This window comes from Dendrobates tinctorius, unplaced genomic scaffold, assembly GCF_039654945.1.
Source record: "Dendrobates tinctorius isolate UK_male_01 unplaced genomic scaffold, ASM3965494v1 ptg000107l, whole genome shotgun sequence".
Lineage (NCBI taxonomy): Eukaryota > Metazoa > Chordata > Amphibia > Anura > Dendrobatidae > Dendrobates > Dendrobates tinctorius.
In genome coordinates, this window is record NW_027361775.1 from 45,387,789 (window position 1) to 45,402,712 (window position 14,924).

The 14,924-nt window shown below is 41.6% G+C and overlaps 1 protein-coding gene across 1 annotated transcript in view; it reads right to left on the minus strand.

Annotated features, from left to right (window-relative positions):
• Positions 1 to 466: 466 nt before the first annotated feature.
• Positions 467 to 14,924, minus strand: part of TMEM207 (transmembrane protein 207) — a 118,429-nt gene continuing 103,971 nt past the window's right edge. The window contains exons 4-5 of the mRNA XM_073589458.1: positions 2,037 to 2,179; positions 467 to 1,721 (exon numbers count right to left, since the gene is read on the minus strand). Coding sequence (XP_073445559.1) covers positions 1,576 to 1,721; positions 2,037 to 2,179 — 289 coding nt within the window. The 3' untranslated portion in view covers positions 467 to 1,575. The remainder of the gene's footprint in view (positions 1,722 to 2,036; positions 2,180 to 14,924) is intronic.

Below are 14,924 nucleotides of genomic sequence, written 5' to 3' on the forward strand. Positions count from 1 at the left end.
CATTCTTACTTTGCAGCATTTTTCCACTCCTGCCTAAATCTTTTGTACAATACTGTACATTTGTGAGAGTGATGCAGGAATGAATGGTCCGCAGAGCGTTGGTTCACAAATAAATTGTACAGTCTAGGTCTTCTCATATTAGAAATCTTTCTGATATTGTCAATATAAACCTACACTATGGAGGTTCTCTGGGCTATCTGGTTAAGATCTCACCACTATTATATATGAAAATAAAAAGATTGAAGGCTCATGTTCTATTTTTCTTTGTCTTCATTTTTTGTCTACCTTTATTTTATTGTTTAATGTTTAAATGGTTCAAAATTACACTCATATGTATGTGTTCATTAAAAAAAATGATGCAATAAAAGACAAAAGGCTAAATGACCAAAACATAATTTGACATTTGACATATGGCTCGTGCAAAAACTTGGATGTCACGCTTGAAACAAAAAAATGCTCACAACGGTTTCATTCTTTTAGTACTGCTTTAATGAAGCTCGTATTAAATCCATGGATAAATTATGTTCAAAATATCCATCCAATGTGGTAGCTGTAAATAATTTGCATATGAAAGAGACACTTTATGTAAGATGCACCAAAAAGTGTTACAAGTAGTACCTGCCCACCATGGAAGGGGTTACTTGGCTTTCCAGCGATCTCTCAAATCTGAGTAATCACAAGATCATCCAGTGTTAGGAAATAAAAGCTGGGGCTTCATGCATAGAAACAATAAATGGGTCTGCATTTTATTATGATAATATTGGATGTTATTCAAAAACAGCAATAATAACTAGATCCTGTTAGTCGGTGTTTACGCCATTTTTACTTGACCATTTTAATTCTAACTTATAAACGCTTGATAGGTCTGTTATACCAATCTGCGCTCTATGACCACCAATAATTGCCACAATAAAAAAGGCAGTATTGAGTTTCCTAGCATAGAGCCTATGCATACGCATTTATAATATTACTGACATACATGGTAAGTGGCTAATCATAAGAACATTGTTATATTATTTATGTCCAGTACTGTGGGAAGAAGCACCGAAGAACACGAGTGACTGCTGTGCTTGTTTTCCTGCCATATTCCAAAACCACAAATCAAGTCATGTAATCATTTACTCCATACAATAGGTTAAATGAACCTAACAGCTGATTCATGGCGCCGGAACACAGACAGCATTAATCAGAGTCCTACTCCAACTTTTTGGGCAGGTATGTTTCACTCTGAAATACTTTGGCATTTTATAGAAAACATACATATAGAAACCGGTCGAGGACCATGCCGCTTGGGTGACTAGTCCAAAAGTCTACATAGGTCTCCCCCTATACACACATTTTGGGAGAGACCAATCACTGTAGAGAAATGAGGTGGTGAGAAGTCCTCTTGCTTTAATCACCCCAGAGGCATAGTCACACAGACCACTTTATTTATGTCCCAGCACAGCTTTTAAAAGCAAATTTTCAGAATAAAAAAAATTAAAAAGCCTGTGGCTTGGACAGCATGCATCAGCTGTCAGGTTCACTTTACAGAAAAAGAGTGCCTGACAAAATTAAGCCCGTTCACATTTGCAGTTAGAATTTTCTGTTGGAGAACAATTCTTCATATGATGGAGGAGCGCCTAACTCCAGTTCCCCAAGTGATACAGAAGAAACTGAGGAATCGAAAGTTTGATGTGTGGACCATGACTGGGGATTCGGACACCCGGATGATTCTGTCACTGTGGGAAAGAAAAATGTGTGTTACATTCAATGTTTTCTAACACCAAGTGCACCACCTAGTGTACACTGTGCAGAAATAGCCCAATACATCTAATCCAAATGCCGTAAGATGATAAAATGTACCTGACGGGTTAGTTGTTAACCACTATTGAACATTACTGTGAACTTTATTCATTGCAAACAGGAAGAAAAACCTAAGCAGATGTATCCTCATACTGTATATTAGGCTACATAAAGAGTATAGGGCACCATTATTCATGTTGTTTCTACCATCAAGAAATTTTGAGTCTAAAATTCCTTGTAAATTTACATACCGTATACAGAGTCTGAGCCACTCACAGTGACAATTGTGACAATCTTTCTAGAAGACAATTTTACTGGTCTCTTGACACAACAATGGAAGCAGCAGGTAGCAACACAACGCACAATCACGAGTAACAGGACAAGCAGGAATATCCTGGAACACAAAAAACACTTACTTTAATGGTCAAATTGAGTTAATTTTTGACCCAGCATGCATGCTTTTTTAATGAGGAAGGAGGAATAAACTAATTTAACTATTTACAGGGGGTACAAAAGATGTTTAGCATATTCCACCTGGCCAGATACTTCTTTTCCCTTCATTGAAGTAATGTTAAAGAACACACATACAATATGTTACAGTTGTGGCCAAAAGTATTGACACCCCTGCAATTCTGTCAGATAATACTCAGTTTCTTCCTGAAAATGATTTCAATCACAAATTCTTTGGTATTATTATCTTCATTTAATTTGTCTTAAATGAAAAAACACAAAAGAGAATGAAGCAAAAAGCAAAATATTGATCATTTCACACAAAACTCCAAAAATGGGCCAGACAAAAGTATTGGCACCCTCAGCCTAATACTTGGTTGCACAACCTTTAGCCAAAATAACTGCGACCAACCGCTTTCGGTAACCATCAATGAGTTTCTTACAGTGCTCTGCTGGAATTTTAGACCATTCTTCTTTGGCAAACTGCTTCAGGTCCCTGATATTTGAAGGGTGCCTTCTCCAAACTGCCATTTTTACATCTCTCTACAGGTGTTCTATGGGATTCAGATCTGGACTCATTGCTGGCCACCTTAGAAGTCTCCAGTGCTTTCTCTCAAACCACTTTCTAGTGCTTTTTGAAGTGTGTTTTGGGTCATTGTCCTGCTGGAAGACCCATGACCTCTGAGGGAGACCCAGCTTTCTCACACTGGGCCCTACATTATGCTGCAAAATTTGTTGGTAGTCTTCAGACTTCATAATTCCATGCACACGGTCAAGCAGTCCAGTGCCAGAGGCAGCAAAGCAACCCCAAAACATCAGGGAACCTCCGCCATGTTTGACTGTAGGGACCGTGTTCTTTTCTTTGAATGCCTCTTTTTTTCTCCTGTAAACTCTATGTTGATGCCTTTGCCCAAAAAGCTCTACTTTTGTCTTATCTGACCAGAGAACATTCTTCCAAAATATTTTAGGCTTTTTCAGGTAATCTTTGGCAAACTCCAGCCTGGCTTTTTTATGTCTCGGGGTAAGAAGTGGGGTCTTTCTGCGTCTCCTACCATACAGTCCCTTTTCATTCAGACGCCGACAGATAGTACGGGTTGACACTGTTGTACCCTCGGACTGCAGGGCAGCTTGAACTTGTTTGGATGTTAGTCGAGGTTCTTTATCCAACATCCGCACAATCTTGCGTTGAAATCTCTTGTCAATTTTTCTTTTCCGTCCACATCTAGGGAGGTTAGCCACAGTGCCATGGGGTTTAAATTTCTTGATGACACTGCGCACGGTAGACACAGGAACATTAAGGTCTTTGGAGATGGACTTGTAGCCTTGAGATTGCTCATGCTTCCTCACAATTTGGTTTCTCAAGTCCTCAGACAGTTCTTTGGTCTTCTTTCTTTTCTCCATGCTCAATGTGGTACACACAAGGACACAGGACAGAGGTTGAGTCAACTTTAATCCATGTCAACTGGCTGCAAGTGTGATTTAGTTATTGCCAACACCTGTTAGGTGCCACAGGTAAGTTACAGGTGCTGTTGATTACACAAATTAGAGAAGCATCACATGATTTTTCGAACAGTGCCAATACTTTTGTCCACCCTCTTTGTTATGTTTGGTGTGGAATTATATCCAATTTGGCTTTAGGACAATTCTTTTTGTATTTTTTCATTTAAGACTAATTAAATAAAGAAAATAATAACAAAGAATTTGTGTTTGCAATATTTTCAGGAAGAAACTGAGTATTATCTGACAGAATTGCAGGGGTGTCAATACTTTTGGCCATAACTGTAAACACATTCAAACACACACACACTGCATGTAACACACACACACCCACACTGCATGTAACACACACATACACTGCACGTAACATACACACACCCACACTGCATACAACACACACACACACGTAATACGTACATGCGTTAGGCTATGTTCACATTGCGTTTTAGCCACAATTTTAGCCACAATTCAGTGACAACATTGGGGCTTCTTTTTTGAAGCTCAGAATTCAGCAGGTTCCACGAATGGGGGCAACTGACCTAATGAAGCAGAAGGAGTCAGCTTGTGATTTGTCTGACCTCCTTTTCAACAGTGTCTACCTTTTTTAAGGAGAGGACAAAATCATTGTCAAAAATGGGGTTAGCAAAGTGACTCCGTCTGCTTCATTAACCCCTTCACCCCCAAGGGTGGTTTGCACGTTCATGACCGGGCCAATTTTTACAATTCTGACCACTGTACCTTTATGAGGTCATAACTCTCGAACGCTTCCATGGATCCCGGTGATTCTGACATTGTTTTCTCGTGACATATTGTACTTCATGTTAGTGGTAAAATTTCATTCAAATAACTTGCGTTTATTTGTGAGAAAAACGGAAATTTGGCGAAAATTTTGAAAATTTCGCAATTTTCCAACTTTGAATTTTTATGCCCTTAAATCACAGAGATAAGGCACACAAAAAACTTGATAACTAACATTTCCCACATGTTTACTTTACATCAGCACAATTTTGGAACCAAAATTTTTTTTTGTTAGGAAGTTATAAGGGTTAAAAGTTGACCAGCGATTTCTCATTTTTACAACACCATTTTATTTTTAGGACCACATCACATTTGAAGCCACTTTGAGGGGTCTATATGATAGAAAATACACAAAAGTGACACCATTCTAAAAACTGCACCCCTTAAGGTGCTCAAAACCACATTCAAGAAGTTTATTAACCCTTTAGGTGCGTCACAGGAATTTTTTTGAATATTTAAAAAAAAATGAACATCTAACTTTTTTTCATAAAAAAAATACTTCAGGTTCAATTTTTTTTATTTTACCAAGGGTAACAGGAGAAATTGAACTGCAAAAGTTATTGTGCAATTTGTCCTGAGTACGCAGATACCTGATATGTGGGGGGGAACGACTGTTTCGGCGCATGGCAGAGCTCAGAATGGAAGGAGCGCCGTTTGACTTTTTCAATGCAAAATTGGCTGGAATTCAGATTGGACGCCATGTCACGTTTGGAGAGTCCCTGATGTACCTAAACAGTGGAAACCCCCTACAAGTGACCCCATTTTGGAAACTAGACCCCCCAAGGAACTTATCTAGATATGTGGTGAGAACTTTGAACCCACAAGGGCTTTACAGAAGTTTATAACGTACAGCGGTACAATTAAAAAATCATATTTTTTCCACAAAAATGATCTTTTCACCCCAATTTTTATTTTCCCAAGGGTAACAGGACCCTAAAAGTTATTGTGCAATTTGTCCTGAGTACGCTGATACCCCACATGTGGGGGTAAACCACTATTTGGGCGCATGGCAGAGCTCGGAAGGGAAGCAGCGCCATTTGACGTTTTTGGCTGGAATTGAGATCGGACACCATGTCGCGTTTGGAAAACCCCTGATGTACCAAAACAGTGGAAACCCCCCACAAATGACACCATTTTGGAAACTAGACCCCCTAAGGAACTTATCTAGATGTGTGGTGAGAACTTTGAACCCCCATGGGCTTCACAGAAGTTTATAACATAAAGCCATACAATTAAAAAATCATATTTTTTCAACAAAAATGATCTTTTCACCCTCAATTCTTATTTTTCCAAGGGTAACAGGACCCTAAAAGTTATTGTGCAATTTGTCCTGAGTACGCTGATACCCCACATGTGGGGGTAAACCACTATTTGGGCGCATGGCAGAGCTCGGAAGGGAAGCAGCGCCATTTGACGTTTTTGGCTGGAATTGAGATCGGACACCATGTCGCGTTTGGAAAACCCCTGATGTACCAAAACAGTGGAAACCCCCCACAAATGACACTATTTTGGAAACTAGACACCCTAAGGAACTTATCTAGATGTGTGGTGAGAACTTTGAACCCCCATGGGCTTCACAGAAGTTTATAACATAAAGCCATACAATTAAAAAATCATAATTTTTCCACAAAAATGATCTTTTCACCCTCAATTCTTATTTTTCCAAGGGTAACAGGACCCTAAAAGTTATTGTGCAATTTGTCCTGAATACGCGGATACCCCACATGTGGGGGTAAACCACTATTTGGGGGCATGGCAGAGCTCGGAAGGGAAGCAGCGCCATTTGACGTTTTTGGCTGGAATTGAGATCGGACACCATGTCGCGTTTGGAAAACTCCTGATGTACCAAAACAGTGGAACCCCCCACAAATGACACCATTTTGGAAACTAGACCCCCTAAGGAACTTATCTAGATGTGTGGTGAGCACTTTGACCCCCCCAGTGCTTCACAGAAGTTTACAACGCCCGGGCGTGAAAATAAAAAATTCGTATTTTTTCCACAAACATGATCTTTTAGTCACCATTTTTTTATTTTCCCAAGGGTACCAGGAGAAATTGGACCCCAAAAGTTGTTGTCCAATTTGTCCTGAGTATGCTGATACCCCATATGTGGGAGAAAACTACTGTATGGGCACACGTCGGGGCTCGGAAGGGAAGTAGTGACGTTTTGGAATGCAGACTTTGATGGAATGGTCTGCGGGTGTGATATTGCCTTTGGAGAGCCCCTAATGTACCTAAACAGTGGAAACCCCCCACAAATGACACCATTTTGTAAACTAGACCCCCCAAGGAACTTATCTAGATGTGTGGTGAGCACTTTGACCCCCCCAGTGCTTCACAGAAGTTTACAACGCCCGGGCGTGAAAATAAAAAATTCGTATTTTTTCCACAAACATGATCTTTTAGTCACCATTTTTTTTATTTTCCCAAGGGTACCAGGAGAAATTGGACCCCAAAAGTTGTTTTCCAATTTGTCCTGAGTACGCTGCTACCCCATATGTGGGAGAAAACTACTGTATGGGCACACGTCAGGGCTCGGAAGGGAAGTAGTGACGTTTTGGAATGCAGACTTTGATGGAATGGTCTGCGGGTGTCATGTTGCCTTTGGAGAGCCCCTAATGTACCTAAACAGTGGAAACCCCCCACAAATGACACCATTTTGAAAACTAGACCCCCCAAGGAACTTATCTAGATGTGTGGTGAGCACTTTGACCCCCCCAGTGCTTCACAGAAGTTTACAACGCCCGGGCGTGAAAATAAAAAATTCGTATTTTTTCCACAAACATGATCTTTTAGTCACCATTTTTTTTATTTTCCCAAGGGTACCAGGAGAAATTGGACCCCAAAAGTTGTTTTCCAATTTGTCCTGAGTACGCTGCTACCCCATATGTGGGAGAAAACTACTGTATGGGCACACGTCAGGGCTCGGAAGGGAAGTAGTGACGTTTTGGAATGCAGACTTTGATGGAATGGTCTGCGGGTGTCATGTTGCCTTTGGAGAGCCCCTAATGTACCTAAACAGTGGAAACCCCCCACAAATGACACCATTTTGAAAACTAGACCCCCCAAGGAACTTATCTAGATGTGTGGTGAGCACTTTGACCCCCCCAGTGCTTCACAGAAGTTTACAACGCCCGGGCGTGAAAATAAAAAATTCGTATTTTTTCCACAAACATGATCTTTTAGTCACCATTTTTTTTATTTTCCCAAGGGTACCAGGAGAAATTGGACCCCAAAAGTTGTTGTCCAATTTGTCCTGAGTACGCTGACACCCCATATGTGGGAGAAAACTACTGTATGGACACACGTCGGGGCTCGGAAGGGAAGCAGTGACGTTTTGGAACGCAGACTTTGATGGAATGGTCTGCGGGTGTCATGTGCGTTTGGAGAGCCCCTGATGTACCTAAACTATTGAAACTCCCCACAAGTGACCCCATTTTGGACACTAGACCCCCCACGGAACTTATCTAGATGTGTGGTGAGCACTTTGAACCCCCAAGTGCTTCACAGAAGTTTATAACACTCGGACGTGAAAATAAAAAAATCATTTTTTTTCCACAAAAATTATATTTTTGCCCCCAATTTTTTATTTTCCTAAGGGTAACAGGAGAAATTGGACCCCAAAAATTGTTTTGCAATTTGTCCTGAGTAGGCTGATACCCTACATGAGGGGGTAAAACACTGTTTGGGCGCATAGCAGAGCTTGGAAGGGAAGGAGCACCATTTGACTTTTTCAACTCAGAATTGGCTGGAATTGAGATCAGACGCCATGTTGCATTTGGAGAGCCCCTGATGTGCCCAAACAGTGGAAACCCCCAATTCTAACTCCAACCCGAACCCCAACACGCCCCTAACCCTAGCCCTAACCCTAGCCCTAACCCTAGCCCTAGCCCTAGCCCTAACCCTAACCCTAACCCTAGCCCTAACCCTAACCCTAGCCCTAACCCTAACCCTAACCTAACCCTACCCCAACACACCCCTAACCCTAGCCCTAACCCTAATGGAAAAATGGAAATAAATACATTTTTTTTATTTTATTATTTTTCCCTAACTAAAGGGGTGATAACGGGGGGTTTGATTTACTATTTATGGCGGTTTTTATGTTTGGCGGCTGTCGCACGCTAAAAGACGCTTTTTATTGTAAAAATAGTTTTTGCATCACCACATATTGAGAGCTATAATTTTTCCGTATTTTGACCCACCGAGTCATGTGAGGTCTTATTTTTTGCGGGACGAGTTGACGTTTTTATTGGTACCATTTTCGGGCACGTGACATTTTTTGATCGCTTTTTATTCCGATTTTTGGGACGCAGAATGAACAAAAACCAGCGTTTCATGAATTTCTTTTGGGGGGGTGCGTTTACACCGTTCCGCGTGCGGTAAAATTGATAAAGCGCTTTTATTCTTCGGGTCAGTACGGTTACAGCGATACCTCATTTAGGTCGTTTTTTTATGTTTTTGTCGGTTTTATGCAATGAAAACTATTTTATATAAAAAATAATTATTTTTGCATCGCTTTATTCTGCGAGTTATAACTTTTTTATTTTTTCGCTGATGATGCTGTGTGGCGGCTTGTTTTTTGCGGGACAAGATGACGTTTTCAGCGGTACCATGGATATTTATATGCGTCTTTTTGATCTCGCGTTATTGCACTTTTTGTTTGGCGGTATGATAATAAATCATTATTTTTTGCTTCGTTTTTTATTTTTATTTTTTAAGGGGTTCGCTAAAGGGGTTAACTAATGGGACAGTTTTATAGGGCAGGTCGTTACGGACGCGGCGATACCTAATATGTGTACATTTATTGTTTTTTTTTTTTATTATTTTCAAAAAATGAATTTATTGGGGAATATTTTTTTTTTTTTTTACTAATTTATTTGGCGATTTTTTTAAATTTATTTTTACACTTTTTTTTTAATTTTTTTTAACTTTATTACATAGTCCCAGGTGGGACATCACTGTCCTGTGACAGATCGCTGATCTGTCACATCACAGATCACTGTGACAGATCAGCAATCTGTCACAGGCAGTGCACAAGGCTTCCTCATGCCTGCGCTTTGCAGGCACTGAGGAAGCCAGCTTCCCCAGGCCCCCGAAGGCCCCCGTCGCCATCTTGGATTCGGGGGCCTGGAGGATAGGAGCCCCCCGCAGCAGCGCTGCACATTGCGCTGCCGTGGGGGGCTCAGGGAAGCACGGAGGGAGCCCCCTCCCTGCCGATGCTTCCCTTTAACTCCCTGGACACCGCGATCGCGTTTGATCGCGGTGTGCAAGGGGTTAATGTGTCGGGGGCGGTCCGTGACCGCCCCTGACACATTGTGCCGGGTGTCAGCTGTGATAATCAGCTGACACCCGGCCGCGATCAGCGGCGCTCACCACGTGGGCGCCGCTGATCGCGGTAGACGTACTATCCCGTCCCCGGTCATACGGGCCCGGGTACCGTGGACGGGATAGTACGTCTCATGTCAGGAAGGGGTTAAAGATAATGGTCCAGAGGCGTAAAAACCCGAACCCTATTTTTCAAGGCAACAACAAATTCACTGATATATTGCTAAAATGTGATGTGAACCCAACTGTTCTCCTAACTCCTAATTTTGGTGTTTCTACTTTATTGTTCGCGTGAACCTTTCCTTTACTTAGTAGCCTCTTTTATGTACAATATACTGTATATAGTCTAGGGGTTTGATCCTTCTCTCTTCTCCATGAAAGTCTTCATGATTTCCATACCTATCAGGTTAAAAAGACTAAAATTAAATACAATGATAAGGGAGCTATATGTCAGGAACAGTAAGGAGCAGGAACCAAAATCCCCCCCCCCCAAAAAAAATGGGGAAGGCTGATATTTAAACCAGGTACGACAATTAACTCTTAGTTAATCAGGCAAACCTGACTCCAACATATCCTTTCATCAAGAATGGCATGAATCAGTGTTTATGTGACCAGCATAATTCATGGAATCCCCTTTCGCAAAAAAAGGCTAAAAAAGGAAAAAAATCATTTTGTATAAAAATGTTTTGCCTTTTCGATCCTCTCCCACCTAGTTACTTACTGTCACTTCAAAATAGCCTCACTAAAAAGACCTAATGAATATTCACCAAACTAAAGAATTACTTGATCTTGGAAGCTTACATGCTGCACCATGTCATAGGCTCTGTTCATACGTCTAGTCACATGTTCAGTTTCTTTCTTTTCTATTAAGATAAACAGGATAAGAGATCCATGGTATCACTTATACAAATGTAGAAAGCGTAGTCCCATTTATTATTTTGGGGTCCGTCTGAGTTCCATTTTTAAGAATGGATGAAAACGTTCTGCATGCAGGACACCAAATAGACCCCATAATAATCAATAGGGCCCCTCTCTCTCAATTTGCAACAGTTTATTAATTCCATTTGTCTGCTCCTATAACGGACATGTAAACAGAAATGTAATATTACCCCAAAAATCCAAGTGAACATCAATTTATTCAATAGTTACTGTATGCTAACAATTGGTGATCAGGTCAGGTTCATGTACCCAGCATTTGTTTTGTTTTTTTACTAAACTGTAGCATATACCATAGCATCCAGCCAAGCAGTTTACTCTATTCTTTGAGCAAGCATGTGGCTACATGACAATGTTAGTAGCTCCTCTAGTGCCGTGTCCGTATATACTGGAACATTAGCTGTAACTACATATCACAAAACATCTTGTCAGCAAGGCGAGAGGTGCGCTCCTTACAATTCAGTTTTGGCATCTGAAAAGATTACTAAGGAGACTTCTGTCCTGTAAGATTGACTGACGCTGGTAAACCTGCCTCTCTCTGCGCTGCTAGGCACTTTTCACACTTACCGGTCACTCAACCAGGACCGCAACTTTAAAATGTAACATTCAGCCATCACCATCAGATAAAAATGATAAAGAATATTTGTCACTGCATACCTTTGAAGGATCAGACTTTATTTTTATTTTGGTGTTAGTTTTTTATGGCAATTGTAATGAATGGAAGTTAGGCCTTGTACACAGTGCCCTACTCTAGCCCCATGTGTCTTATCTTTATATGTAGTAAAAATGCAAATTGTCTCTTCAGAGAGGAAGAGGAGTATAACTCTAGCGCCACCTATTTGAAGCAGCAGAGGAGCTTGCATGGCTTGTAAGTCTCCTCAGTCTGACACGCTAAGCTCAGCTTGTAATTCTCAACAAGGAGCAACATAACCCCTTAGACTATATGAGATAAAGAAATGTTTGTCAATATGATATAAAAAGTATATAGCATGCTAGATTACACATGTATTTCTGACATGCCGCACCTAACAGACAACACCTAAAGAGCAGCAGTATACCCGACCATCTGTGGCGATGTTTGCTTCACGGTCCCAAAGCACTTGATTATGGTACCCCTGAGCATGTGCGCGTGTGTGCGATGTAGTGGGGTTGCTAACTACTCTTATAGAGGCCACAAGTGGTTTGATGTTATGGGAACCTTGCAAATAAACAGTGACAAAACAATGAGACCAGGATCCGTTGTAAAATGATCAGAACGTTTTTGCTGAGCCATGACAAACGATAGCTGGCACAATACTTTTGGAACATTTCTTCTGTGTAAAACAAAGGCGTTATGTCCTCACAAAATGAACGGGTTTCATATAGCTTAACAAGCAGCTAAACCGCTATACCAGGGTCCAATAAGGGACACTGTAGTTGAATCTGTCATTTATTGAACGTAGATATATATGTGTATGTTAAAATTACAAATAGAAACAGATACATAGAATCTGTATAGGATTCATGGAAATATACATTATACATAACATACAATCTGAGCTACTAGCTGAGCGGGGTTGCAACTAAGCTAGCTAATATAAGACAGAATATACAGGGAGAATAATTACATACCACCGATGCTAACGCAGGGGAATCAAAGCGATGAGGTGCTTCCAATCTGCAGGCTTAAAAGAAATGGCCGACTGAAGGAAAGAAGGGGGACGGGATAGACCATGATCCCTTGCAAAGTTACCCAGAATACATTAGGCATTGGAGGGAAATAATACAGGAAGTATAATACATAACATTATGCAGTAATATCTTTTGGCCACTAGATGGAACTAAGGAAACAAGAAACATTATCTAAGGAAAAACTGAATATCCTGTACATACAGCAATATGGTTATATGTTATCAGAACAGATGATTAAGAGTCATTTCTTATGTTGGAGACACAACAAAAGGCTCTCTTATTTTGCGTAACACACACGACATTTCGATGATACTGATATTATTTGTGAGTGACTGAGTAATTCTCAAGCTTCTTAGCTCTGACCTTGTGTCCCCTTCTGGTCAGATTAGGAACTGTCTAAACCTTCAGAACTGGTTAACATGGTGCCTGTTGTAGCCCACTCCTAGCTTCTTAGGAGAATTGCACGTCCCTCAGCTCCATTATGCTACAGCTGGTACTAAATAATGTTGAAAGGAAGCTTCTTAATACTCCTTCAATCTCTGCATTACGGCAGTGTAAGGCTAGGTTCTTATTAGCGTTTGAGCCCACAGCGCATCATTTGCATGCGCAAACGCGTACAAAACGCATGTTTACGCAGCGTTTTTTTATGCGCGTCATCTTACTCATGACAGAAAAAATGCTGCGTGTACATGCATTTGTATGCATTTTTGCATGTGGATCGGTCGCCCTCACCTAGGGCAGCGGGGTACTCGGTACCGGGCCCGTGGCGTTCAATGGGAGATGTCACGGTAGCTGTGACCCGGTCCGTGGCCCTGGGCGTCCATTGTAAAAGGGGAATGTTGAGTATGTGGATGATGATTAAAGTTTATTAGTGAATGATTCATGACGCCACCTGTGGTGTTCGGCACTGAAGATTAGAGTTGAGCGAAACGGGTCGAAAAATTTCAAAAGTCGCCGACTTTTGGTAAAGTCGGGTTTCATGAAACGAAACCCGACCCTAGGGTGAGGTCGGCCATGAGCTCGGCAACTTTAGCACCAAAGTCGCGTTTCAAAAGTTTGTTTTCCGCCCTTTTTCAGCCAATCAGGATCCACGGACACTGTGGGCAACGTGATGACATAGGCAGGGGTCACCACCATCTTTGAGAAGGGCATGCAAGTGATTGGCTTGCTTTGGGGGGCGTCACAGGGGGTATAAAAAGGCGTGCACGCCGACCGCCATGTTACTCATGGTGATCTCAGAATAGGGAGAGCTGCTGCTGCTGCTGATTCTGTAGGGAGAGCGTTAGGCAGGGAAGAAGACACCAAAAACTGCTTCTGCTGCTAGCGATTTTGCCTGTACAACACACCAGTCACTGTGTGTGCAGTGCAAGTGGAGGCTATATTTTGCTGGATCAGCTGTGTTGGTTGTTAGGCTGCCTTATAAGGCTTCCTGATAGCTGCATTGCTGTTTTCCCACTGCTCTGCAAACTGCTTTTTTAAAAGCAATCCAAATTTTTATTTTTGTCCTGGTGAGGTACTGAGCGTGCATTTTTTCACACCATACAGCGGTGTACGCTCCTCACACAGTACCGTGTAACGGCTGTTATCACGGCTACAGTGAAGCTATCTGTGTGTGACTCTGTAAGAATAAGTCGAGGACATGTTCCATTCTTACAGACCTCCACCTTCTAGTTTTGTCTGCTTTTCAAACAGTTAAGTATATTTGCTGTTTGATCACATTCAAAACTATAGAGAGACAGCATGTGTCAGTCCGTATACTTAAAAAACACGGAGCTTGACAACTTTACGGACACCGGACAGCGGTGTACGTGCACGCTCCTCTCTCAGTACCGTGTAACGGCTGTTATCACGGCCACAGTGAAGCTATCTGTGTGTGACTCTAAGGATAAGTCGAGGACTTGTTCCGTTCTTACAGACCTACACTCTAGGGAGATTCCTATTCTGCCCAATTCTATATACACCTTGTAGTTTGTCATACACTAGCCAATTTCTGCCTGTGACATAGCGGTGTGATATTCACTGGGCCTCACACAATCCAACAGTGTCCACAAGTGTGTTCAGAAATTCTACATCTACCCTGTCCTATAGTGACATTTTTCACACCTGCGACATTGAGCCTGTGACATAGCGGTGTGATATTCACTGGGCCTCACACAATCCAACAGTGTCCACAAGTGTGTTCAGAAATTCTACATCTCCCCTGTCCTATAGTGACATTTTTCACACCTGCGACATTGAGACTGTGACATAGCGGTGTGATATTCACTGGGCCTCACACAATCCAACAGTGTCCACAAGTGTGTTCAGAAATTCTATATCTCCCCTGTCCTATAGTGACATTTTTCACACCTATGACATTGAGCCTGTGACATAGCGGTGTGATATTCACTGGGCCTCACACAATCCAACAGTGTCCACAAGTGTGTTCAGAAATTCTAGATCTCCCCTGTCCTATAGTGACA